The sequence below is a fragment of the Neltuma alba genome, unplaced genomic scaffold (genome assembly GCF_004799145.2).
Source record: "Neltuma alba isolate B1F8T4 unplaced genomic scaffold, ASM479914v2 tig00013249_pilon, whole genome shotgun sequence".
Classification (NCBI taxonomy): domain Eukaryota; kingdom Viridiplantae; phylum Streptophyta; class Magnoliopsida; order Fabales; family Fabaceae; genus Neltuma; species Neltuma alba.
This window is the reverse complement of record NW_021637544.1, coordinates 111,919-136,391: the sequence shown is the minus strand read 5'-3', so window position 1 is coordinate 136,391 and position 24,473 is coordinate 111,919. Positions and strand designations below refer to the sequence as shown.

The following is a 24,473-nucleotide window of genomic DNA, read 5'->3' as shown; positions in this document are numbered from 1 at the left end:
CCTGTTTAGTACGAGTTAATTGCTCTGTTTTTTAATTTTTGTATTATTTATTAAGGGCTTCTAGTATTAGGGTTTTTATTTTGCTGCCTGTACTGTAAGTTGTCTGAGAAACTGGAAGAAATTTGTTCCTTTCATGAATAATTCGCGGGTTTTGCAAGAAGTTGATTTCCAGATCGTTCTGCTCTTCTTCCTTGGAAAAAAAAAAATCAACAACGGGCCTAAAGCCGACCACTCTTGGTTACAATGAATCAGACTAGATTACTATGACCTTGGGCTTGGCCAAGCCCATCGTATTTATTTCCCGAACAAAGTATAAATTTATATATTTCCACCGTTTTTATCAATTTTCAATTCAACTTGGATATTTCTTTCTCTACGCCTTCTTGAAGTTCAAGTCAGTCCATAACTGCCCCATGGAAAGGCCAAAAGACGACTTCTGCCCTCCCAAATGCTCCAATTGACTAGCACCACCCTCTTTTCCAGGCATCGACGGGATTTTTTTTTCCTTCCAATTATAAGGCATGCACCTGTTATATTTTTTTTATATAAGATTTAAATTAATAAATTCATGTTTGGAAAAAATTCAAAGAAGACATTTATTTAATCAACCTTTTTTTTTTTTTTTTACAGATATAGGTATTAAGATACTGTTGGATATTAAATTTGAGTGTTTCTCCCAATAAAAATTGGGATCTTGGTTCACTTCGTTACGGGGAAGCTCTTCTATTAGACTTGTTGGTTTAATTAATCTTTGATTATGTAATTGATCCTATGGCCATTATCCAATTCACTTCACTTCTTTAAGTAATATTTTTCATGACAAAGTTGGGAATAGAAAAATTATAAGCTGCACACTCACGTATATATGTGTGTGTGTATAAAACTATAAAAATCGTTCAGTGATATAAAAATTCTAGTTATCCGCATCTTTGTACGTTAGTTTCTTTTTTTGTTCCTGAACAGAAAATATTCGCGGTTAGTTTCTCAGCGGGCAGCAGCCATAACAGTGTTGGCTTCTTGCTTATCTGTTTTTCAGCCCACTTGCAGCTGCGGATTGCTTGCTTACTGTGATTTTGTTATGCTTTTTTCTCGGTAACCAAACAGCTGGAGTATTGTTATTCGTTTTTACTCCCACCGCCACCTTTTTTTTTTTTTCTTTATTGGATTCTGAGCTGTTTCCCTACCCTTTCTTTCTACCGTGAATATAGTGTTCCGAACGAGCCTCCTTGCCGCTCTTCAAATTTTACTTCACAGATCTCTCTAATTTGACTTCGTTAAATCACAAATGCAGTTCTGTAGACACGCTCCACCTTGGGTCTGTCAGATTCTGGCATGCGTGGGGTGAGTTATTTGGTCTCTTTATTTCGCTCTTTCTTCTTCTTTTTTGCCCAACAGTCCCATTGAAAGAGAAGATTGAATTCTTCAATATGAATATCGCCCGTAACTTATCTGTCTAAAAAGATCGATTCTATAGATATCTAGTTTCAGTGTAAAATTAATTTGATCAACTTCCTAAGCAAGAGGCGGAGAAGTGAAGTGAGGTCTGAGATTTTGTTTATATAGCAGGTAATGGAAGAAAGCGACCGGTAAATATTGGATAGTGCATGAAACAAAATCACTAGGGCTTAAACGAGGTCATGTAGAGCTAATCGCCTTGTTTCAACTTTCGTAGTAGGATTTGGATTGATTTAACTTGCTTATATATGCTTTGCTCAAAAAAAAAAAATTGCTTATATATGCTTTTTTTTATTTCTAGATTCTCAAGAAACTAGAAATTTAAAATCTTAATCCCTTGGCCTTCTTCTAGTTTTCCAAGTGGTCAAGGTATTCCTTCGAAATTTTAGCACATTTTCATTTTTAGCCGGGAATCTGGTTCTTGCTGTTTCTTGTTTTTTAAGCAAGCATAAATCTGGTGCAACGATTTTGCATTCTTTCTTTGATCGTTGGGAAGCAGCCAATAAGATAGGTAGAACTTTCATTCCTCTATAGCATTTCAAATATAAGAGAAGGGCATTCCAGGTTTTGCTTGTTAATACAATTGACTAGACTAGATGAAGCTTTGGGAAGAAACTCTGCTGTTCATTTTAATGTTCAGCGGTGATGTTTTTCGTGCTTTTGTGCTTCGCATCATGGAAACGTTAGAGGTTATTTTCAAAAGAATTTTCAGTGTAAGGGAGATTTTGTTATTTACTGAGTTTGATTCTAATAAATTTATTGACGAGGTCCTTGACCCCCCCGGGGGGGGGGTTGTTTCAATTCTCTGTCCTTACCATATGAAACATATTACATCCCTGCTTGGATCGTTTGCTTTTTATATTCAGGTGCATGTATCATTTAAGAGGATACTATAGAAAGAATGAAATTCCGTTGCTAGACTGTTTCATAATCCTCCTGTTTGTAACCTAAGCAAGGTACATAGGATATATAGAATTAACGGCTAGTCTTGTTGATCTTGCGCATTGAACCCACTTTGTAACAGAGCAGAGGCTGTATTGGATACTCCACAATACCTCCAGAACATAAAGTGAAAGAAGATAAGCGATCAGAAGATTTGTCGAGCAGCTGCGCTTTTGAAATGGATCAGAGTGCAGCTCAGTCTCTGGGGACCATCCCATCAACTGGCACACCAAACCAACCCCCATCTGCTCCTCAAACTAGCGCTGACCCTCAGAGTGATCATCCTGTCTTTGTTAATCATGGCAAGTTCGCTGATATATACGCCTGTTCCTCTAATCTGTTGGTTCTTTTGTTCGATATCTTGCATTGAATCAAAATTTGCTTGTGATTTGGTAACTTTTACAATAGCATTCTTGTCTATAATCAGTTCTTCGAAACATAAGAGAAGTTTGTGATGGATGCAGGTCTAATTCTTTGGAACCAGACAAGGGAGCAATGGCTTCAAAGGAGAAGGTCAGAGAGTCGGCCACAAGTTAGTCAACCCAGAATAAGGTAATTAACAGACAAGTCTTCTGTACTGACTCGAATTGCTTTGAAAAGTTTTTCAATTGTTAGCTTACAGCATGAACATGCTATAAAGGCAAAAGTAGTATCATACTACGAATTTTAAGGTTTTGTTAAAGCTCTAATTCTGAGTTTATGTCTTACATAGTGAGGATGAAACCTACGAGAGTCTGCTTGGGAACAAAGAGCTTTTCCCACAACCCATTCCCCTAGGAGTAAATCCTTCTCAACTTGCCTCCCGTTTATCAGTTTCTACTGCTCTAGTTGTATGATGCAGCAAATATCCTTGATTGATTTTAACATTTTACATTCGCAGGAAATGGTTGACTTTCTTGTCGATGTTTGGGATGAAGAGGGTCTGTATGGCTGAACAACCGAAGCATGGCTCTCTGATTGACTTTAAAAAAAGAAAGAGCAAGATTTATGTAACAAGATGCGGTTTTTCCTCCGCCAATAGTTATTCTGAAAACGTAAAAACTTATAGGTTCAAATTCAATCAAACACGAGTGAAAAGTGAAAGAAAACCACGCCAAACTGGCTTGCATCTATGAATGATATGAACGGGCCTGGGTGGAAATTTCAATTGAGTGGGTTGGTCTAAATCCTTTACTATTTTTGTTGGTTTGTTCTCGTCAATTTAGAATCCTCCGCTGCCATCAGGAAGCGTGAACTCAAGTTTGAGGAAGTGGACAAGTATGAAAAACAGAAAGAGAAAACGAGGGTGGAAAAACAAACATAAGCCCTTTCAACTGGAGAGGTATGTGTGGCCTCCAACTTGGACCTAAACGCGGAGTTCCCAATTCAAAACGACCAAGCATGAGGCACTGTGTTTACTATTACGCGCGTCGTGCACGTTTACATTTGTTATGACTCGTGATCAAAATAAGGAGGCCAAATGCCAAACACCGCATATGTGTACTTTCATTTTTAAAAGATAAAAAAGGCTAAATAAATAAAAGAAAAAAGTGCATGTTGTTGGGTGATGTGAACGTGGCCGGGGGTGGATCCATTGAATCCAACACAAGGGCGTCATTTTCCAGCCTAGAGAAGAAAAGTGGGTGGTGGGCCCGACGCCAATAAAAATGACAAGGAAGGGGTGGCCTCATGATCATCACCCAAAATAAGCGATTGAAAAAAAATATCCAGACAATGATATTATTATTTCCGTGAATGAAAGGTTAGGCAAAGAATAGTGGATGTGGGCATATGACTGCCATTGATTCGTCCACTCGACCGATGCATTCCCATTCCCAGTTCCATTACATGCTTTTAATTTCTTATGGGCTAAGCCTGACCAACCCCTGTGGCTCACAAATATCTCAACTCCACATTTTGCTTGTTTCTTAATGCGACACATCTAGAATTTCAATAGTCAGAGTAGTTTGAATAAACTAGTAGTGATTAGTGAAACGGAAGTCACGGGATGTGGCTTGAGGAACGAGGGAAACGAGTTTGATGAATAAACAGACAGAAGACCCCACAAGCGGAGAGAAATGGAATCAGATACAATGAATGAAAGGGGTTCTAAAAGCGAGGAAAAGCAGTGGCTTAACGTTAGGTTCAGAGTCAAAATATGTTGAACAGGGGATATGCTTCTGGCCTTTGTTTGGATAACAATTAACAAAAGTTGACTGTGTTAAGGTGACGCCGGTCAATGCTCATCCTCGGCTGTTGTCCCGTACGGTATTTTCTGGTGCCCTGTTTTCCCTATTTTAAAATTAATTGCGAAACGTGTTATTGTGAATCCACTCATCCAGGTCTCTGCTTCTTCCTCTGCACCCTGTTAAGAGGCGGGCGCATGAAGGAGACGCGTTCATGGAAAGTGTAGACAGAGAACGAAGCGGTGGAGGCGCATCAAGAAACAGATTGATAGAATAGAGTGTTCAGTTAGATTACTTGTATCTCTCAGTTTTAATCTTACTCATATCCAATAAAAACAGAGGAAAATAACTCTGTTTAGCTGGCCGGGAGACTGGGGCCCTAACGTATATCACTATTACTAGAGTTGCAGCCAATGAAAATTAACCACGATTATGACTTTAATTGAGGGCTTACGGGTATGGATTTGTACGGGCATGGTGTGGTGAAAATTCTTAGGGGATACTAAAGTTGGCCAGAAATGTTGGAAACTAGAATCCAAAAAAAATGATGCGTCATAAAAGGACATCTGTTCACAGCCGTATTTTGTTGTAGTGGAAAAGAAAAGACATACGAGAAGCTAAAAAGCTGGATGAAGCAAGCCGAAAGCCCAGTAGGCTGGCTCCCCGGGAAGAGAAGGGACACTTTGCCCCTTCATCAAACCCCACTTGACGTGTCCCACGCCTCCCTTTCATTCATTGAATCCCAACATTTTTCTTCTTCCCAGACGTTAGTTCTCAGCAGTAATTTTCTTTTTTTAGCGGAAAATTTAAAGCATCACTTTTATGCAGATTTCTTTTTGATAAATTTTTTAAATTTTAAAAACTGAAAAAAAAATTAAAAGTTAACCCCGCTTAAGGCTAGCCAACTCCTTTATAAGACTCTCTTAAATATAAAACCGTGAATTTAAATATCAATAGATACTATAATGGAATTACGACCTTCTGTTTATATGAAAAACTGTTTAATACTGCTAGATCGTAAGGTTATTCTTAAACCCAAAATAATTTGAAAATACTTTGAGTTATAACCAAAATAAAATAAGTTGATACCGTAAACTATGGTGCATATTATTATTTTATAAATAAACATGTTGAACTTGTTTAATGATATTGACTGTATGTAATTTTTCCTCTGACCTGGTCAAAAAATTTAGACGAGGAACAGCTGTAATCAATACGACTAGATTTTTTTGTAAAAAAGAGGGATGTAGATGAGATGCTGGAAAATACAAGACACGGAGCAAAAGTGAAAGGTTGAAAGCTATGAAGTGACGTTGAAGCATTCGAAAGCTGACAAAGTTGGCGAGGAAAGGTTCATGAACCTGGGAACCTCATCAAGAAAATTACGCCCCCCTTTTTTAATTATTATTTTATCAACTAGGTCATGACTTGACTTCCTTCACTTTATTAATTCACCATCCCAAATCCAATCACGCACAATATTTTTTAAACAAATTTTTCCCACATTATTCATCCCTAAGGTTTCCTTCGCACTTCAATCCAAACATGAGTATTTGTATTATAAAAGTTAAGAAAGAAAGAGGTAATAAGCAACACGCAAGACTAGAAAACGCCGCCTTCCTAATTCTGCCTTGCTGCCTTATTTTACCCATTTAATGATATTCAAATATTAAAAAATGAAAAATTATAATTATAATCGTTCATAACTTTTCAATTGATAATTATCCGACGCAGTACTTTTTTTACGTGCAGGAAATTACACACATATTTTAGATATCAAAAAACTAAACGCTTATTTTTTTTAAAAAAAAACACACGTTAATGATATTTTTATTAAAGCAGGGAAAATGGCAAATGTAGTGGGAAAATAAGAGTTAACATGCGTTTGCTGTAATTGGGTTACTATAATAAGTAGTTTAACTTTTTGGTGAAAAAAAAAAACTAGAGTTATATAACACTCATAAGTTAATTTGAGATAACGTTGAAAATTACCTATAAACATATTTTAGGTAGATTAAAATAAAATTTTTCTCATATACTTATTTTATATTTCATAAATTATAATTAAAAAAATAGATCCTATAAATAATTTTTTAATTATAACTTACAGAAATATATAAAATAAAAATAAATATGTAAAAAATTTTTATTACAGTTGTATACATGCTATTCTCATATTAAGCAGGACCTGTGGTAATGAAAATAATACTAAAAAACTAGTCAACCAAAAAAAAAAATAATAATAAACTAATAAAGCGGCCCCACTTGAGTGCGCAGATGCAATGTATGGGAAAACTCATTCAGTGAATTGTCGCCTCCCGTTACGTAATTCCACTTCCAATAAAAGCTTCCCTTCAGCATTCATATCTTCTTCATTAGTTCGTGTCCCTCTCCTCTTCCCTCTCGCCTCCCTTTTTTGCCCTATTATTAGGGTTCTCATGACCTTCTAGCTCTGCTCTCTCATGCGTTCCTGTTCTCCGCAGTTGTTTATCGCCGTCTACGCCTCAATTTTCTTCTGCTTTAGCTTTTTCGCTCTCTTTCGAGGGTTCTTTGGTGCAGAGCAACGCAGATTTGACCTCCTGGGGTTTTCTGGGTTGTACCCATGTCAAAAGTCCTTGGATTTACTGGTGAGTCTTGGTTTCATCACATTAAGCTCCGAATAGTGTGTTTAGTTGTTATTTTGATGAGTTTGCTTCGACTTTTTTCTTCTCAAGATTTATTAATAATCCCTGAACCTAGTTGTCCTGATGGGTAAAAATTTTCTTCAATTGCCTGGCTCTGCTAAATTTTCCTAAACCTGTAGTTGATCATGTGGGTGAGGCTTTCATTTCCAGTGTTTGTTTTCGCATAAGGGCTTTTAGCTGCTTTAGATCTATCAGCGGGGGATGTGAATGTTATTAGCTGCAAGACTTGATCTTTGGAGTTGTGTGTCGTTTCAGTGTTCTAATTTTGAGCACATCTGTCGATTAGTCTGATGAAATCGTGTTTTTTTGGGTGATCCATGGCACTTTTTTTCTTTGGCCCTGCCTCTAACCTAATTTACGCTTCTTCTTATGCTTTATATTCATTAGATTATTTCTCTGACTTGGTGTACGGCTTGCGTTCTCAGGAATTGATGATTTTTTCCCCGGGGGGTCAATATATGCCAACCCCAAGGAGCCCAGTCTGTTGTTGTCTCTTGGTCGTCATGTTGATCTATACTTTCCACCTCAGAAGAGATCACGTATCAGTGCTTCATTGAAGAGATCACACATCAATGATCCATTTCCTCTCAGTGGAGAATTGTTTGAGGCCGAGAAGAAGCAAACATCCATTGAAAATTTGCCAGATGAGTGCCTCTTTGAGATCTTCCGAAGGTTGCCCACAGGTCAAGAGAGAAGCTTAGCTGCCTGTGTTTCCAAGCGCTGGCTTTGGCTCCTAAGTAACATTAGCAAGGATGAAATTTGCAGCCATGAGAAGACAAGTTATGAGAATGATGTTAGTGGAGAGGAGGCTGATGTTGAGGAATTTGGGGGTGGCGGATGCCTCTCCCGAGACTTGGAAGGAAAGAAGGCCACCGATGTCAGACTTGCGGCTGTTGCTGTTGGGACTGCTTCTCGTGGCGGATTGGGAAAGCTGTCAATCCGTGGAGGCGATTCAGGTTGTGCAGTGACTAATCTTGGTCTCAGGGCAGTTGCGCATGGATGCCCTTCTTTAAAGGCTCTTTCTCTTTGGAATGTCACTACGATAGATGATGAAGGCCTGATTGAGATTGCTAGTGGATGTCCTCAGCTAAAGAAGCTCGATCTTTGCTGTTGTCCCACAATATCTGATAAGGCTTTGATTGCAGTTGCAAAGAACTGCCCTAACCTGACTGAGTTATCAATTGAATCATGTCCGAGAATTGGTAATGATGGTCTACAAGCTATTGGGCAGTTTAGCACTAACCTGAGATCCTTATCAGTAAAAAATTGCACTCATGTTGGTGATCAGGGAATTGCGAGCCTTTTTTCTTCAGCTTCTTTTCTTCTGACAAAGGTGAAGCTTGAGGCGCTGACAATTTCTGACCTCTCTTTAGCAGTTATTGGACATTATGGCAAGGCAGTTACAGATCTTGCCCTTAAATGCCTTCCCAATGTTAGTGAGAAAGGGTTCTGGCTCATGGGTAACGGCCATGGGTTGCAGAAGTTAAATTCACTCTCAGTTGCATCCTGTCAAGGAGTAACAGATATTGGGCTTGATGCTTTAGGAAGGGGTTGCCCAAATCTGAAGCATCTGTATCTCTGTAAAAGTGCGTTCCTATCAGACTATGGGCTGGCCTCGTTTTCCAAAGTTGCTTTATCAATTGAGAGCCTAAAATTGGAGGAGTGCCATAGAATCACCCAGGTTGGGTTTTTCGGTGTCCTTTTCAATTGTTGTGTCAAATTGAAGGCCCTTGCACTTATAAGCTGCTTTGGGATTAAGGCTCAGAATTTGGTGTTGCCTTCTGTATCTCCTTGCCAATCACTGCAGTCTCTATCTATTTGTAACTGTCCCGGTTTTGGTGATGCTGCAATGGCTTTAGTGGGAAAGCTTTGCCCTCAGCTGCAGTATGTTGAATTGAGCAGACTTGAGGGAGTGACTGATTCAGGGTTCCTTGCATTGCTTTTGAATTCTGATGCTGGTCTGGTAAAAGTTAATCTCAGTCAGTGTGTTAATTTGACAGATAAAGCAGTTTCCTCCATCGCAACTAAGCATGGCTTGACTCTTGAGGTCTTTAATCTTGATGGCTGTAAAAAGATCAGTGATGTTAGCTTGATGGCAATTGCTGAGAACTGCCCATTGATCTGGGATCTGGATGTGTCAGGGTCTGCAATTACTGATGCTGGTGTCACAGCCCTGGCAGGTGGTAGTATGTTCCATTTGCAGATCCTGTCCTTGTCTGATTGCTCTCTTGTTTCAAACAAGAGCCTGCCTGCTTTGCGAAAGTTGGGTGAGACTCTTCTGGGGTTAAATATCCGTAACTGCAAGGCAATTAACAGCCGTACGACTGGGAAGCTTTCGGAACAGCTCTGGAGGTGTGACATCCTTGCTTGAGCGAAAAAGTGATTCTCTCTTCGCAGACGAGGGAACTAGTGCTGTGGATTGAACCAAGTAGGAGGTTTTTTAGACAGTCTTGATGTTATTGTTTCATAGTAGTTTTTGGGTCCATTGTATGGGTCTTGTCTTCCAGGTACTCTGTTCTCTTTTTCCAGGGTATACAGGCATCTTTTTTGCAGGTTTCCATCCTTTTATAGGAAACCTGTTCGAAGTTTTGTCTCCCATTAACGGGATGTCATCTTCTAAGTGGCTGTATTTCTGTGAGAACATAGTTACGGGGTTCTGGAGTTAGGAGTTTCTTAGTGGTGTTGGCATCTGATGTTTTTAGCCCGACATTACGTCAGTTTTGCCCCCGTCTTTGTCAAATTTCCACTTGCAAGTTTTTACAGCTTCTGTATCCAGGGTCTGTCCAGTGTTGTTTACCAAATCTTGATGATTTGGGCCTAAGTTTTATTCGAAGGGCAGGTTATCTAATGATCTTGTGGTTGCTGCTTGTCAGTTCGGTGTTTATGATGCTGTTGTCTTCAAGGCTATGGCCATGGCAGCTAGTTATACGAGTCTGCCATCACAACCATCACCTCTTAGAGGAAAGGGTTGTTTTTTTCACCTAGCCCTTGTTTTTAATTCGGCATCATTTTTTGGTGAACTCTCAAGTTGCAACTTCATACATGTTATAGATACCAGCATCTGCCCTTTGTATTGTATTATTATCCCTGAGAAGTTATGAATAAATTAGAGTTTCTTTAAATCCCGGCCTGCACTTGAGAGCTTTTTATTTGTTGTCCCAGAAAATAATACTCCTCCGGTCCTTATTATAAGACTCAATTTGACTTTTTATTTGGTCCTAATTATAAAACCCAATCCATTTTCTCTCTTATATTTATGTATTTTTTTCCTAAGATAATCCTTCTAATAATGATAGTTTTAGCCAATATACTTAATTAGCAAGGATATTTTAGGAATAACAACACTTATTTATTATAAATAACCAACTTAACTTACTTTCTTAATCTCCTCAAATAAGTCAATTGGGTCTTATAATTAGGACTGGAGGAGTATTTGCTTAATCTTTTGTTCGCATGACTGTACACACGGAGCTTCTCTTTGATTTTGAACAAGGGCACAAAAAAGGATTGCCCAGTAAGTCTAGTGGCGGACACAATCCATCATGTAATTTGCCAGGAAATCTCTCAAGATCAGCATATCCAATTATGATTTATTTTCGGTGGATATTTGCTATCATACCTGCTGTGTAATTCAGAGATTGATCATCCTCAGATACGAGTTGACGAGTCTTTGGGAACAATTTTGTAGGGGTTATGAGTTGTCTAGTTCAAAGAATCTACGGCTCTCGTCAACCCATTGTTTCCGTGTTTGCTGCATAACTCTTCCACACGGATCACCCATACATGAGAATGTAGTCTTGTATGGCTTGGATATGCAGCAATTTTGGGGGTGTTTAAATCCTTTCAAAAGCACTTTTAGAAAGTGTTTTTACTTTGAGATGAAATTTTTTTCATAAATTTTGTATATTGAAAAATTATTTTTAAATTATTGTTTTGTTTTCACTAAACACTCTTTTTAAACTAAATCGTGGGCATATTACTTACAAATAGAACAATTTTTCAACCAAAGAGATGTTTGGATGGAAATCAAACTATAGTTTAAAAAATATTTTATAGTTTATGAAGTTTGTTTTACAAAAAAATATTAAGAAGTATTTTTGACAATTACTAAACACTCTTCAAGTGAAAGTAGGAGTTACGGTCCTCTCAATGTCTTTTGGATATGGATATGGGCAAGATTAGGCTTATCAGGACTCGAAATCCTGGCGTCAAAGCAAACTTAGGGGAGATGTGACATTGGATGAAGTAATGATGAGGGAGTGGGGTAGTTTCTCGGGATGGCTCCGAACTGAAATTGGTCTCTCCAGGTCAGCGGCTGCTACCTATTCTTATCCTAAACTTGGATGAATGCATTGCATTTCTTAAGCATGAAGCATGTCGATTCACCCGCTCCAACAAGTGTGACGGATCTTCTCTCCCTTCCTCTTCTCTACCTTCTCTTTTCCCTTTTGTAATTATTGTCGTTATTGGATCAAAATTCCAATAATTGATATTTGACATTTTATACAAAAATGTTATGTAGTTTTACATAAAAAATATGTAAAGTTAAACTGTTAAAATTTGATTCAAACACAATTGTAGTAAAAAAAAAATCTATTTTATAACAATAGTTAATGTGTCAATTTATCCTAGAAGTTTTTACTAAAGAATGTTGGATATTCAGAAGTTTTTCTGGAGACAAATTTGTTCTGAAAATTTAAAATCATAATAATATTGTCTTCTATCATTAAAAATATTAATAACAATATTGCTACGATTTTAAATTTTCTAGACAAATTTGTTCACAAAAAAAAAAAGATGTCAAACACTTCTAAGTAAAAACTTTTCAATAAATTTACTTTCTAGGTAAATTTACTCATTAACTTTTATAGTAATAGTCTGCGTTGGTAATCTGTTCAGATCAAAATTTAACCATTTAAATTTATGTATTTTTTTTTATCTAAAACTTTGATTCAGTGATGGCGAAGGGGAAAAAAGGCAAAGGATCACAGGACAGTCTCCTATTTTTAGTAGTTGGAACTTAGAATGAAGCAAGATTATATATCTAGTTGGTCGCCCTTTTTTGTTTGGGCGTTTAACTTAGAGCCTTGGAACTTAGAGGAAGGAGGGAGGCGGGTACTATAAAATGTAAAGAGAGAATATGAAGGTTACAACGGAAACCGAAACATGACCTGGCAAATGGGATTCCACAACACAAACAGCTTGTTTCATTTGACAATGTCAATTTACCAAAATGTGATTCAGAACTCATCAAAAAAATCCCCCCAAATCTTTTAGCTAACCAGGCAACTGGTGCATGCTAGAATGACAAACGAGTGAGCTGGGAAGAAGTTACATACATTGTTGCAAGCAAGCCAGAGAACCATAAGAACAAAACCGCAGCCCTGAGCATAGGAATTCAAAGAAGCAACGCTGCTATGAACAAGATGACATAATTATGAAGCAAATCATCAACCCTTTATGTCAAATAATCTTTACCCATGCGTTTCTAATATTAATGAGCTGAAACAGGAGCTGTGACAGTGGATATGCGGTTTTGTTCCTGTCTTAATGTTCTGCCACAATGGGTTCTAGCACCAAGGATAGCTGAGGCTGCTCTTCAACCACTATGTCAGTGTTCACATGGGACTCTGCTTCACCGGGCTTGCCTGAGAGGATTGCAGATGGCTCTTCGATGTAGGATGGAGCTTCGCCTATCTCACTGGAAAAGGTACTGTTCTCTTCATTTCCGGCAGCAATTTCAGTTATCTCTTCCATGCTGACACTGGATGAGGTGCTATCTTTGTTTTTTACACTGGATGAGGAGGTCTTGCCGTGATGCATTGCCTTGGATGAAGTGCTTGCAGTTTTTGAGGTGGAAGAACTGGTCCTTTCAGCATGCAGTCGAGGCGGAAGAGATTTCCTCTGTGGCTTCTTTTGTTGGACTGGCGTATCTTTACTGTGGCTCTCATCTAGACTTAAACGGCCTTGTCGACCACTGCTGCCAGTGCTTCCTTCTGACTCTGAATTGACTGAATTCTTCTTTCGACCAAGCTTGGGAGATTTTGCTCTCGTAGTTGGTATCTACATCAATAAAATCCAAGATCAATGAAAAGACAAATGGTTGGGATAACAGACAAGCATCCAAACAGAACAAGACCAGTGCTGGCGCAAAATGAAAGCCTTCAAATAGCACAGCAAGAGGGATAATTCCCATTCACCAATGACCAAAAAAAAAAACCATATAAAATAGAGCTTTTGGCATCACTTTGAAATTAGCAATGTTGAACCCACACATTATCATAAGAGATATGAGGTCAAAAGCATTGAGGAGCCCCACTTAAACATGTATTGGTATGAGCATCATTATCCAAAAGCTATCCAACTCTCAAGTAAAATCAGCAGAACTTAACGTCTGGTTGCACCAATACACAGTACACACAGAAAAAAGGACCACAAATAGGGAGGTGATTAGTAACTATAACAAATATGAATGTATTAAGAACAAGCTAAAAGAGACATGGTCATTCAAGATCAAGGGCCGTAAAAAATGAGGCATTAAATTAGTCAGAAGATAATCGATGGAGAGCCAACAGTAAGATGAAACTTCCATTAAACAAAACAAGTACTGAGTTTGGCCAGTTATATGCTCTGATTCTCTGAAGCCAGCGTCCGTGCATGAGGACTCGTGTGTTTATGTCACAGTATAAAAACACATAAATGCATAGGTACACATATGAAATATGGCTTAAAAGCAACCAATTAATGCTAAGTACAAACAGGGGCATGGGTACACAAAATTGTAGAGACCGACCTTCTTTAATTCCACCTTTGGAGGAGGAGGCTCCTGGTAAAAACTTGGCATTGGGGTTGCTTTAAATGTTAGACTCTTCCTAAGCATCTTAATCTCAGCTTCTTGAGTCTCCTATAAATAAAATAATTGAAAGATTCATGCAATTAAAGGCCAAAATCTACAAGTTAAATTTTTGCTCACGTATTCAAATCATCACCTTGGTCTTTGCTTGCAAGTTACTTTCCTCCAATTCCTTTGCTTGAATTTTTTCCTCAAGTTTAGAGTAGAACTGTCCAGAAAAGAAACCATTTCCTTTAAACTTATAAACTGAATGCAAAAGAAACCTCCACAGCAACAGATTATGTGGAAAATCAAGTATCAAAACATTCACCTCTTTTCTTCTCTCAGCTCGTTCACCGCACCTGAAACTAAATCCATAATTAGGAAGTGTTCCCACCCTACGGGGTTTGGTATCTTCTGCAATGGTAGTCCTAGGAAGTGGATTAAGGAGAAGAAATAATACAAAAGAATCACAAAAAACATGAACTAAAATAAACAACCATACAGAAATTACAAGTAATTCCCCACATCTCACATAAATCAACGAAGAGATAGAGGATACGAGGATTCTGCTTCTCCTTTAACTTCATCAAGGGGTTCTTTATTCAATAGTTTTGGCGTTTTCTTCTCCCTAATTCAATAAATAACACTTATCATGATCAATTCTCTGTATCATAGAATTTTCTTCCTCTAGCTACAACGATGAATCATGAAAACAATCACAAATAATTATTAGAATTACTTACAAGGGTGCTTTGGAAGATGCTGCATCAGACTTTCCAGAATGCTAGGAGAAACAAAGTGTAAAAGCTATCAGGGTTGGTGAATATGTAATTTTCAGAACACCAAAAATAAAGATAAAAGGAACAAAGGGAAGCAAAATGTTTTGAGTGCTTCAATAAATTTGGTATGAACCTAAAAGTAAGAACTGAGTTTACCTTGGACACTTGAGTCTGTTTTTCATTGAATGGTTTACTTTTAATCGGTTGTCTTGAGTGAGTTTTTGAGGCTAGGTTACCATTTGAAACAGCAGATAGTGCCTCTTCATCTTTTCCATCTTTGCTTTTTCTTGGCCCACTAGCATGAATGCCTTTAGGATTTGGGGTATTTCCATTCTTTTGCTTAACAGGAACTTTTGATGCTCTTGATTGTTTTATTTGATCATTGGTTTTCTCTTCCTAGAACCCAAACAGATAAATGAGATTCAAATAACATGAAATTGAGAACTCGACAAAGCCAGCTAGAGGAAAATTTTCGTAGCAACTGTTTATATCTTAGCCATTGATCCTTCAATCAAAAAATCACAAGTGCATTGCTTTAACAAACCAGTGTATGGTTTCTCAATGAAATTGTATATTAATCACATGTCCATTGGAAAATCATGCAGTCATTACATTTTAGGTGGGGGAAAAGGATATAAGAAACTGCATCCAAGTCTAGCCCAAAAGGGAATTGCATGTCACCTTGGAAATAGTCTCGTCGCTGCTGTCCATATTGTCAATTGGTCCTTCTTTTATTTCTCCCACAGACAAGTCATTGGTAGCAGTATTATCCAACTGGACCACATTTTCAAATTTCCCATTTAAAGCATCCGTGTCTATAATTTCAGCAATATCGAGGTCTATATCATTTGAGAGAACGCCCTTTCCGGAGTTAAAAGGTTCCTCGTGAACACCATTTTGATGAACCACTAGAAGGCCATCAACAGGTGAATGATTGCTTGGATCCATCATTCACAACTACAAATTACCTGCAGCAGCGAATTAGTTGCTTGAATAAATTTTCAGACAGACGAAGAGGCACGGAGTATGAATTATATTCGCACAACACATATCCTACCATGCATCAGGTGTTTATATAAAAAAATCTTCTCTCATGTTTTCCGAGGATAGTTTCATAATGCGTCAAGACCCATTCTCCAATTTCCATTGTATTGTCACAAGACTCAAACTTATTCTTCTTCTATTAGCCAAAGAACAAAGTTGGGATCATAAGACAATAGGCTGTTAAGCGCGTGTACAAATTGGGAAGGGGAAAAATTTTAATGAATGGGCAGGAATTTCAACAGGATTCGCTCTGCAGATACCTAACATACAGCACCAAATTGCCCGCTTCGACCACATTTTTTCAGCAACAAAACGAAGCACGCGCTACCAAGTACCTAATCACTAGTATGAACTTACTAATATCCTCAAAATAGGAGGTCTATAAGTAGGCAAGCTGAGCATATCAGGATTAACAATATGGGAGATAAGCAAGACCAGCAAACTTCAGTATCAATAAGGCTTCGGTCAACAAACTTGCATTCCCAAATTGATAAATTTCTTCCACAAGCATTGATCTCGACTTACGAAAACAATGCCACAAGATAAAAGAAGGATAGCGGGAAAAAATAGAACAAGTAAATCGATAGATTACTCCAATCTCACAAGGACACAGAGCCCAGATTAAGAAAGAAATTGAAATCTCATTTCATCTTTCAGTTCCGAGCAGTCACACCATAAGCCCAGTAGTTAACAAGTACAGACTCCACACTGTCATCCTCACCTTGCAAAGCTGACGACAGTCAAAATGCCATAAAAGGGAGCAAAGCTTCGAATAGAGCAGAGACTTGGGGAGCACTGAAGAGATCTGACAGGCGAAGGCACCGACGACGGCAATGACGATTGGAGGATCCGAGCCCGAGGGAGGAGATCCGAAAGATTGAACTGTAGATGTTTCTGATAAATTTATCCTTTTTTGTTTTTTTGGTATAAAAAATATTTGAACCGAGTGAAGGAAGAGTGTAAGGTAGAGGAGCCTTGTATATACCAGCGGTTTTCAAATCCAATTCCTCCAAAAGTCGCCCTCTGTAAATGGCAAGTCACAGAGAGAGAGAGAGAGAGAGAGAGGTTAAAAAAAATAGAATTTTGTATTAAGTAAAATTTTACTGCTTCGGCGCTTTCACGAAAAATGCGCTTTCTAAAACAGCCACGGCCTCGCCTCTGTATAGCGGGAAAATTAAAAAATAAAAATGAGAAACGCTGAATATATTTAATATAGGACTCAGTAAATAATTTATAAAAATCAAAATAAATTTGTTGCTTACTAAGAATACATCTTAATTTTTAAAATAATATTTTTAATTATTTGTATTGGAACAATTTTTTAATAATGTCTTCCTTTAAAAATGTATTCTCCATTTTCCATGCATTTGTCTTTAATTCTATTATTTTCTCTTCGGTGCCAGTTTCACCTTAGCGCTTTTTGAAAAATCTTAACGTAACCATCACATGCATTGCACAAATTTCTAGGGATTTGCATGGAAATTATTTATATTCATATTTAAATACTAGTATCGAAATAGTACGGTTTCGTGGAATTGGAGTATGAAATTAAAATAAAACTTTGAAATTCGCATCTTTTACCGGGGCAATCTAGTCCGAAATTTTTTTGTTTGATGCATTAAAAAGAATACTCTTCCTAATTAGCGAGTGTATTAAAAATTTAAAATAGTAAATGAATAAGTATAATAATGAAATATGAATCTCGCCAGAAAAAGAAAGAAAGAAATATAAATCGCATGCATAATCACATTTTTACATGTCGCGTTATTTAAAAAAATACAAAGATGAAAAGGATTCAGTTTAAAAGCACGGGCGGGAATTGGGTAGTCAAATGCTAAGCACAGATTTCAAAACTATGAACTTAAAATATTGCACATAATAATTAACCTGAATTTGAAATCAATTAGACGAAGATTTCATTTTCATGCATTTCACCGAGTTAGTTATATTACTATATTAGTTTTGGCCAAAAAAAATTATTATATTAGTTATACCTTTTTTTTTTGCCAACACATATTAGTTATACTCATAGATAATGCGCCTAATTAATTTTTATTTGCTTGAACTTTCCAAACTAAGAGATTTTAGATCTTCTGCATAACACTTGATATATTTATAATTCTCCCTAACAACAAATATTTTAATTTAACTTTTATATCACTTAAAATTCTATAACCAGTTTAATTAAGCAATATACGTGGGAATTTGTCAGCAAAGATGATTTGTTAACAAATACTGCGAGCGAATAAACTTGGTTTCATATTTTTTATGTACAATGAATAAAGAAAGGAAGGATAAAAGATGAGTAAATAAAGACGATGAGAGAAGGAAAAAAACTAGATAATTTGAACAAAAAGAAAACAATTTTTAAAAAAGAGTGAAAAATACAAAATTCTCAATTTATTCAATTCATAGAAAAGATTTGACAATTAAGAAAAGTTTAGGATTATTTATGGAACTCCAAGTACAACTATTTTGGTGAGTTTTCTCATGATAAAAGCCATGAGGAAACCAAGTTTAGATACTAAATTATGATGTGCTTCTTTCCTTGGGGTCTTACATTTTATGGCCCCACATTTGCTTGGCCCCACCTTCTCAACTTTCCAAGGCTATTTTCACTCTTGTTTTTCTCTCAGAGCTTCATATATTCTGCGCCATATTGTACATCCTGCGAAAGGCACAACTATGAGATATATCCAACACTGTAAAAAGGAAAAGGGAAAATTGGAAAAAAGCGGGGGAAAAAAACGAAGGAAAGAAAAGAATCGACGCACATATGCAAACGTTCAAGTGTTTATCACTGGGATCTTCAAAGCATGTGTGGGGGAATGATAAAGACTGGCTTACGTGGGAGGGATAAGTATGTAATAATTTATCAGTTTCCTACGCAATCGTTTGGTTGTCTTTATCGGGGGAAATATTTACATCGATGCCAAATGCATCATTCATTAATTATTGACAGACAGTCCCTTCAACTCTGAGTTCATTCGTTTGAACCATTCCCTGGGAAGCTGTCGCTGCGACGAAGTTATGAAAGCTATGTGATGTACGAATTATTGAACACTCGACGATCTATTGTGATGGATTTTCCCATAATGCGCCCAAGTCTAATTTATTCACACAGCGTACGCCTTTTTCCTTCTTTTGCTGGCTGAAATGATAATTGTTTTCGAGTCACTAACTAATAAAGTCAATATTTAAGAGAGTAGATAATAATATCAACTTCGTCCACCTTTTTTTTTTTTTTTTTACCACGACAACATTATTCCTGAGCTGTTTCATCTATATGCCATGGAACTGTAGAACTGAGACCTATCCTATCAATGGAACAAGAATGTTACGAATAGCATGCAAATTCTTTCTCTTCGCCGGATCCAAGCCGAAAATAACAGCTTAGGAGTTGAGTTTTCCGAATAAGCCTCACAACAAGCGCTAAGGTAGATTCATAAGGTGCAATGACAGAAGACCGTGCCAAGTGCAAGGTTGCTACTAACTCATAACTGGTGACACTAACATTTTGTCCTATTCCCATCCCTAATTTATTTGAGATATCATATTATTTTTCCTTTCAAGGGTGTTTAACTAGAAATTAAATAGTGATTTTAAAAATAATTTTACAATATACGAAACAAATATATGAGAAAATTTTTGCTCCTATGAGCATGAAAACACTTCTTAAAACTGTTTTTTTTTTTTACTTTTTTTTTTCTTGTTTCTTCCAAACTCCCTCTCAGTGACATCTGGGCATCCCCCACCAGCGGGGCAATTGATTATAGACGTTCGGTGGGTCACAATGGAAGGCCTCAATCATGCACCATTGTACATGGAATTGCTACCAAGCCACATTTACAAGGTTCATGTCCCATGATAATTACCAGTACCACTGTCATGTCATAAGTAGAGAGAGAAGCAATCAAACAGCTGTTTTGAAGATGCTTATAGATATAATAAAATGTCCATTTGAAGCACTATTCCCCCGAGAGGTGGGGTATCTCGCTTCCGGCGTAACTCACTCCATTGAGACAAGCCGGCAACTTCCCACTTCTAGTGACAAAATCGTGATGCCATTTATTGCAATTTGTTAACCTGTCGATCAGCCTATGTTTCTTCCCCGATCGAGCTTGACCATAGTGATAAAATATCCTGAAAAAGCGTTATTAGTGGTACAATTTTGGTTTTTGACAGTGCTTTTGGAGTCCACATTGTTGAATCCACCTAATGATCAATCCCACAAATTGAAACATAGAAGTTTCCGGACAAATTATGCCGCATACCAGCAGAAATGGCGGTTTTCCTTAATGGGGCTTCTTCTTCTTATTTTTTTTCTTTAAATTTAAATGGCAAGATCAACTCTTGAAAGTAACAGTCAAAACAAAAACATCAGTAATAAGCTACGCTAAGCCTACCCTCAAATGAGTATAGCACTCAGGGGCTAGGTTCTGCAGTTAATGGGGCTTCTTCTAAATATAAGTATCAAACTTTATGGCCTTGGGAAAAAAAGGAATCAACCCCAAGAAGAGAGTGCTTTCACTGGTGGATGTGAAAGCGGATGCACAACTGACATACCTTTTGTAAACGAAAGCGATGTGATGAGAAAATGCTTTTGTTAGAGATGACTTTTTGGTTTCTTTCATTGTTTGCAATCCATAGAAGAGAACAGATTATGGGACGTATTGAGGAGCCGTCGAGTTTAGGTGTGGGGGAAAAGAAGACCGTGGTCCCTGAACCCAAATAAGATCTTCAGCGATTCACGCCACTTCAAACCACATCAGTACATAACCCAAATCATTATGGCCATCATGCACAATCACCGGCTCATAACAGTTTTCATGGAACATCAAATTCCATAGTTTACAAGCTTTTCCACCTCGCACCAGTATTCACCAGCTTCACATACGCATTCTTGAAATCTTCAAAGAACATATTCTCATTGTCCGCGTATTTTTTAATCCACCTGTGCAAGAAATGCGGGTCTCTTGAGATATGCATGTTAAAATACTAGGATAATTAGCAGAGACAAATGCATGAGGTGCATAAGGGCAACTGAGTGTCATGTGCAACTGACTTTCAGTCATTTAGAAGAAGACAAGAAGATTCTTGTCCGCACCTTAATACTGCTTTAATGAATAAAAGCGTAAAGCCCCAAAAGTCCTGACCCAACAGCCAACCATTCTATAAGCACTTGAAACATGCGGCCCAACAAACTGATATTTTAAATTTGAACTAGAAAATAAATGAGGAGGAATATAAACAGAGTATTACAGATGAAGAATTGGCAAAAACAAGTTCAAGTTCCTGTACTCATACTTTGCTCGATTGATGGGAAAATTGCATATATGATTATTTAGTGGAGTGAAAGGAAAGTGGGAAATATTTCTTATTTTTCATTATTTTTAACTTATAACCGGCGTGTAAAGTAAACTTCATTCAAAGTTCATTCTTCAACCAGGAGCCAAAAAAATATATATATAAGCAGCAAAATAAAATCATTCTTCAATACTATCATAAAGAACCCTAACATTTTATACTATATGTAAACACATTTATCCACGCAGTGTATGGACCATGTGAAATAAATTGAACTATTTATAACTTATGGATAGCATGACTTATTATAGATTTTATATTTTATATTGGTATTGATATATTATAATGTAATTGTAACAACTAGGAGTGAGTGATCTGAGGTAAGTACCACATATTATGGGTGGTTTAGAGCAGTATTTAGACGCACATGAGCGCATTGCCCTAGGGGCAATCTCCTTGCTTGGGGGAGGTTGGGGGTTCAATATCTTACAAGGCTAGTTTAGCCCTGTTCTAATCCCGGGGATAAAAAAAAAAAGAAAAAGAAGGCAGTGTTTAGACGAGAACCTTAAACATTCCTCATCCTCAACAAGTGCGTGATCTGAAGGAAGGCCAATCATACCTGACATACCGCCTGTACAGAAGAGAACAGCAGAAGAACGTCAAAACAACAACAAAAATTATTGACAATAGCACTTAGGTAATGAGTATGTCCGGCCACACAGAAAATGAGTGTGTGATGACATGGAATGATCTTCATTTTGTAGGATGATTGGTACACTATGACCCAAAGCAGGCTAACCATTGATGCTGTAGTAAGTCTACTTGATACCTCGTTTTCCTTTTGCTTTTCTTCATTTGCAGGACTTGGAAAATAGTAGCTGGTAGCAACTTCTCTCAAAATACCAAAACAAGCTTTCAAATTAATTTGATGAATTTCTTACTTTACCTGAAGACGTCCATGGCTTCTCCAGAAGAACCTTGTAATATGAGTTGTCAAAAGAAGTTGGGCTTCCAAAACCTTTACTACCAAGCGTGTGGGCTCCAGACAACGCTACTAGTTCCTGTGTTCTGGGCAAGAAAAGCCCCGTCATCAATCAATAATACACAAGCAAAGTAAAATAATAAATTTCCTTTGTTACTCTGGTAAAGATCAAGACTTCAAGATGTCAGATTCACCCATACCAAGAATCCATAATAAATGATGGATAATCAAAACACTGCTTTCATAGTATGTAACTAATAAAAAAATCAGAACTTAGCATCAACTCATTTTATTGTCCTTCAAGGTCACATCAAATGGAAAACTACAGGCAATCACCACTACACACGGCAAATGCCAAAATAAATGGGACTTCCTACTTACGAAAAGCCTTTTCTCAGGAAGCATTTCTTCAAACCAGAAGCATCAAGATATTCTTCAGGAAGTTTCCCTTCCGGATCTGGCTCCCTATCCATAAAAAGATGGAATATTACTAGCAGAAGGCACACAATCTGGTTCTCATTTGTAAGTAAACAATCCATGAATTAAATCCCATCAAACCATTTTCTTCTCATGTGAAGAAGGACGATATTTTTTTAATTGAAAAAGGATGATCCATATAATAGGCTTGAACATCAATTTTAGAAAGCATCTGAATCCATTTCATCAAGTTCACATGTAACTGATCATTTGTGGGATACAACGGTAAAAACAAATTGGTAGTCACATCTTGCATACAAGCTAAGCACTTGGCACTTTACAATGAATCTAGCCTGCCAACTGAAACTGGGATCTTTGGTCCCCCACACACAGAAACTGCTTCAGCTCCAGCCACAGCAATCATGTCTGCCCAGGACACTGATAGAGAAAACCAAAAATAAAATTTGTTGGCCTGGATCAAATCAATAATTACTGCACATGTTTTAGCACCTGTTAACAGAGAAAACAATAATGACCTGTTTTTATAGCATCTATCTGAGTCTTCGCTTTTTGCAGAACCTACACAATATATCCACCATGGCATTAGCCAGCATATAAAATAGAAGACTAATCTGCATTCACTGTTCATGCACAAGCGATTAACTTCATCTATAAAAGATACAATCATGTTATTACGGAAAAAATAGGGGCCATAAGGAACAATAGACAGATGAAACATGCCTTTATAGATTTTTTTAGTCCAGAATTTTCAGGTCTATCAAGTTCATAGACTATAGAACCATTCATGCCACCTGCAATGACACGAAATATAAATTATTTATACCAGGAAACGAATAAGCATGAGACAAGAACTTTTTTTTTTTTTTTGGGGAGAAACGTCCCTCAGATGCGAACCTGCATTATCATCCATTTCAAAGGTCCCAGCGTCATGGAAAACCAGACGAAGCACACCTGCTGCCTTTCCCTTCGACAATACCTTGCGGACTTCTTCTTTTATAAGCAGATATTCCTTTGTACCTGACCTTAAATCAGAATAAAAGAGTAGCACAGCAATGAGCATCCATCCGGCATGATAATGCAAAAGGGAAACTTAGCTGGATGGAACTTACTACAAATCGTATTCATTTGTTGAAAGGGAGGAAGGTCGGAAGGCATTTTCTAGCCAGAGTCAAGAAATTAAAGCCGATAAAGAAAAACCATAAACAGAAAGCTCAGCTTACTCGATCGCACTTGCTCCATGACAATCCATGATTTGAGTTAAAGGAAGAAGACATGGAAGTGTGGCCATAAATAGTAGCCCTCTCCTTCCGCTAGTTGAAGCAGATAAGGCGATATGACCTGCGATACGAGGACGTAAATTGCAAACGCAACACACACAGGAGATATTCGAATCCTGAAAAATTAAGCAAGGTTCAGAAAGATAACTTCACCAGCAGCACACTCGTCGGCCCTGTGTGAGCGAAACTTGGGCGTCGCCGAAAACGACCGTTGTGATTTGGCGGGAAAATCGATTTGGGAGAAGGAAGAGGTAACAGTAGAGCCAAGGAGAGAATGGCTAGAGATGGAGAAAATTGAATCCATATCACCAATGGACGGCAGAGAATGAATTGCCCCCTTGCACCGCTTTAGCGCCTTCTCGGCATGTCTTTGTTTTTAATCCGCGCCAGCACGAGGGAACCCCGCTCAGGTCATTTAAAGTTTGGAATATTATCTTTTTATCCAAAAAATATGCGTGCAAAATTAAACATTTAGTATGATTTTTCAAAAAGAATATGATTTTCAAAAAGGATTTTTATAGGGACTAATATTTTATATGAAAAACTTATAGGGACTAATATTTTA

The 24,473-nt window shown here is 37.5% G+C and overlaps 4 protein-coding genes across 15 annotated transcripts; 2 read left to right on the top strand and 2 right to left on the bottom strand.

Moving 5' to 3' along the window:
• Positions 1 to 986: 986 nt before the first annotated feature.
• Positions 987 to 3,577, top strand: LOC114735736 (uncharacterized). Of its 9 annotated transcripts, none has more exons than XM_028923465.1 (5): positions 987 to 1,092; positions 1,209 to 1,341; positions 2,485 to 2,699; positions 2,862 to 2,949; positions 3,278 to 3,577. In XM_028923465.1, exons 2-5 carry the CDS (start codon positions 1,286 to 1,288, stop codon positions 3,510 to 3,512), a joined length of 594 nt encoding a protein of 197 aa, XP_028779298.1. In that variant the 5' UTR covers positions 987 to 1,092; positions 1,209 to 1,285; the 3' UTR covers positions 3,513 to 3,577. The 9 variants fall into 9 exon arrangements, with proteins under 9 accessions (XP_028779298.1, XP_028779300.1, XP_028779297.1 ...); XM_028923467.1 differs by having other exon boundaries at positions 991 to 1,092; positions 1,292 to 1,341; positions 2,480 to 2,699; XM_028923468.1 differs by lacking the exons at positions 987 to 1,092; positions 1,209 to 1,341 and adding exons at positions 1,656 to 1,671; positions 1,817 to 1,824 and having other exon boundaries at positions 2,480 to 2,699.
• A 3,349-nt stretch (positions 3,578 to 6,926) lies between these two features.
• LOC114735717 (EIN3-binding F-box protein 1) lies at positions 6,927 to 10,368 on the top strand. Its single transcript, XM_028923440.1, has 2 exons — positions 6,927 to 7,189; positions 7,672 to 10,368. Exons 1-2 carry the CDS (start codon positions 7,165 to 7,167, stop codon positions 9,615 to 9,617), a joined length of 1,971 nt encoding a protein of 656 aa, XP_028779273.1. The 5' UTR covers positions 6,927 to 7,164; the 3' UTR covers positions 9,618 to 10,368.
• A 2,025-nt stretch (positions 10,369 to 12,393) lies between these two features.
• LOC114735710 (protein WVD2-like 5) lies at positions 12,394 to 16,833 on the bottom strand. Of its 2 annotated transcripts, none has more exons than XM_028923429.1 (9): positions 16,626 to 16,833; positions 15,542 to 15,828; positions 15,017 to 15,256; positions 14,825 to 14,865; positions 14,641 to 14,709; positions 14,410 to 14,509; positions 14,236 to 14,307; positions 14,040 to 14,150; positions 12,394 to 13,309 (listed from the first exon to the last, which is right to left on the bottom strand). In XM_028923429.1, the coding sequence occupies exons 2-9, from the start codon at positions 15,809 to 15,811 to the stop codon at positions 12,794 to 12,796; spliced, it is 1,419 nt and encodes a 472-aa protein (XP_028779262.1). In that variant the 5' UTR covers positions 15,812 to 15,828; positions 16,626 to 16,833; the 3' UTR covers positions 12,394 to 12,793. The 2 variants fall into 2 exon arrangements, with proteins under 2 accessions (XP_028779262.1, XP_028779263.1); XM_028923430.1 differs by having other exon boundaries at positions 15,542 to 15,817.
• A 2,671-nt stretch (positions 16,834 to 19,504) lies between these two features.
• On the bottom strand, positions 19,505 to 24,237 carry LOC114735712 (putative L-ascorbate peroxidase 6). Of its 3 annotated transcripts, XR_003739288.1 has the most exons (11): positions 24,062 to 24,237; positions 23,852 to 23,969; positions 23,526 to 23,653; positions 23,352 to 23,422; positions 23,147 to 23,189; positions 22,952 to 23,048; positions 22,575 to 22,658; positions 22,158 to 22,279; positions 21,776 to 21,842; positions 20,471 to 20,858; positions 19,715 to 20,047 (listed from the first exon to the last, which is right to left on the bottom strand). XR_003739288.1 is itself a non-coding variant. In XM_028923431.1 (10 exons), the coding sequence occupies exons 1-10, from the start codon at positions 24,210 to 24,212 to the stop codon at positions 20,756 to 20,758; spliced, it is 984 nt and encodes a 327-aa protein (XP_028779264.1). In that variant the 5' UTR covers positions 24,213 to 24,237; the 3' UTR covers positions 19,505 to 20,755. The 3 variants fall into 3 exon arrangements, 2 of the variants coding, with proteins under 2 accessions (XP_028779264.1, XP_028779265.1); XM_028923431.1 differs by having other exon boundaries at positions 19,505 to 20,858; XM_028923432.1 differs by having other exon boundaries at positions 19,505 to 20,858; positions 23,526 to 23,648; positions 24,062 to 24,169.
• Between the last annotated feature and the right edge of the window lie 236 nt (positions 24,238 to 24,473).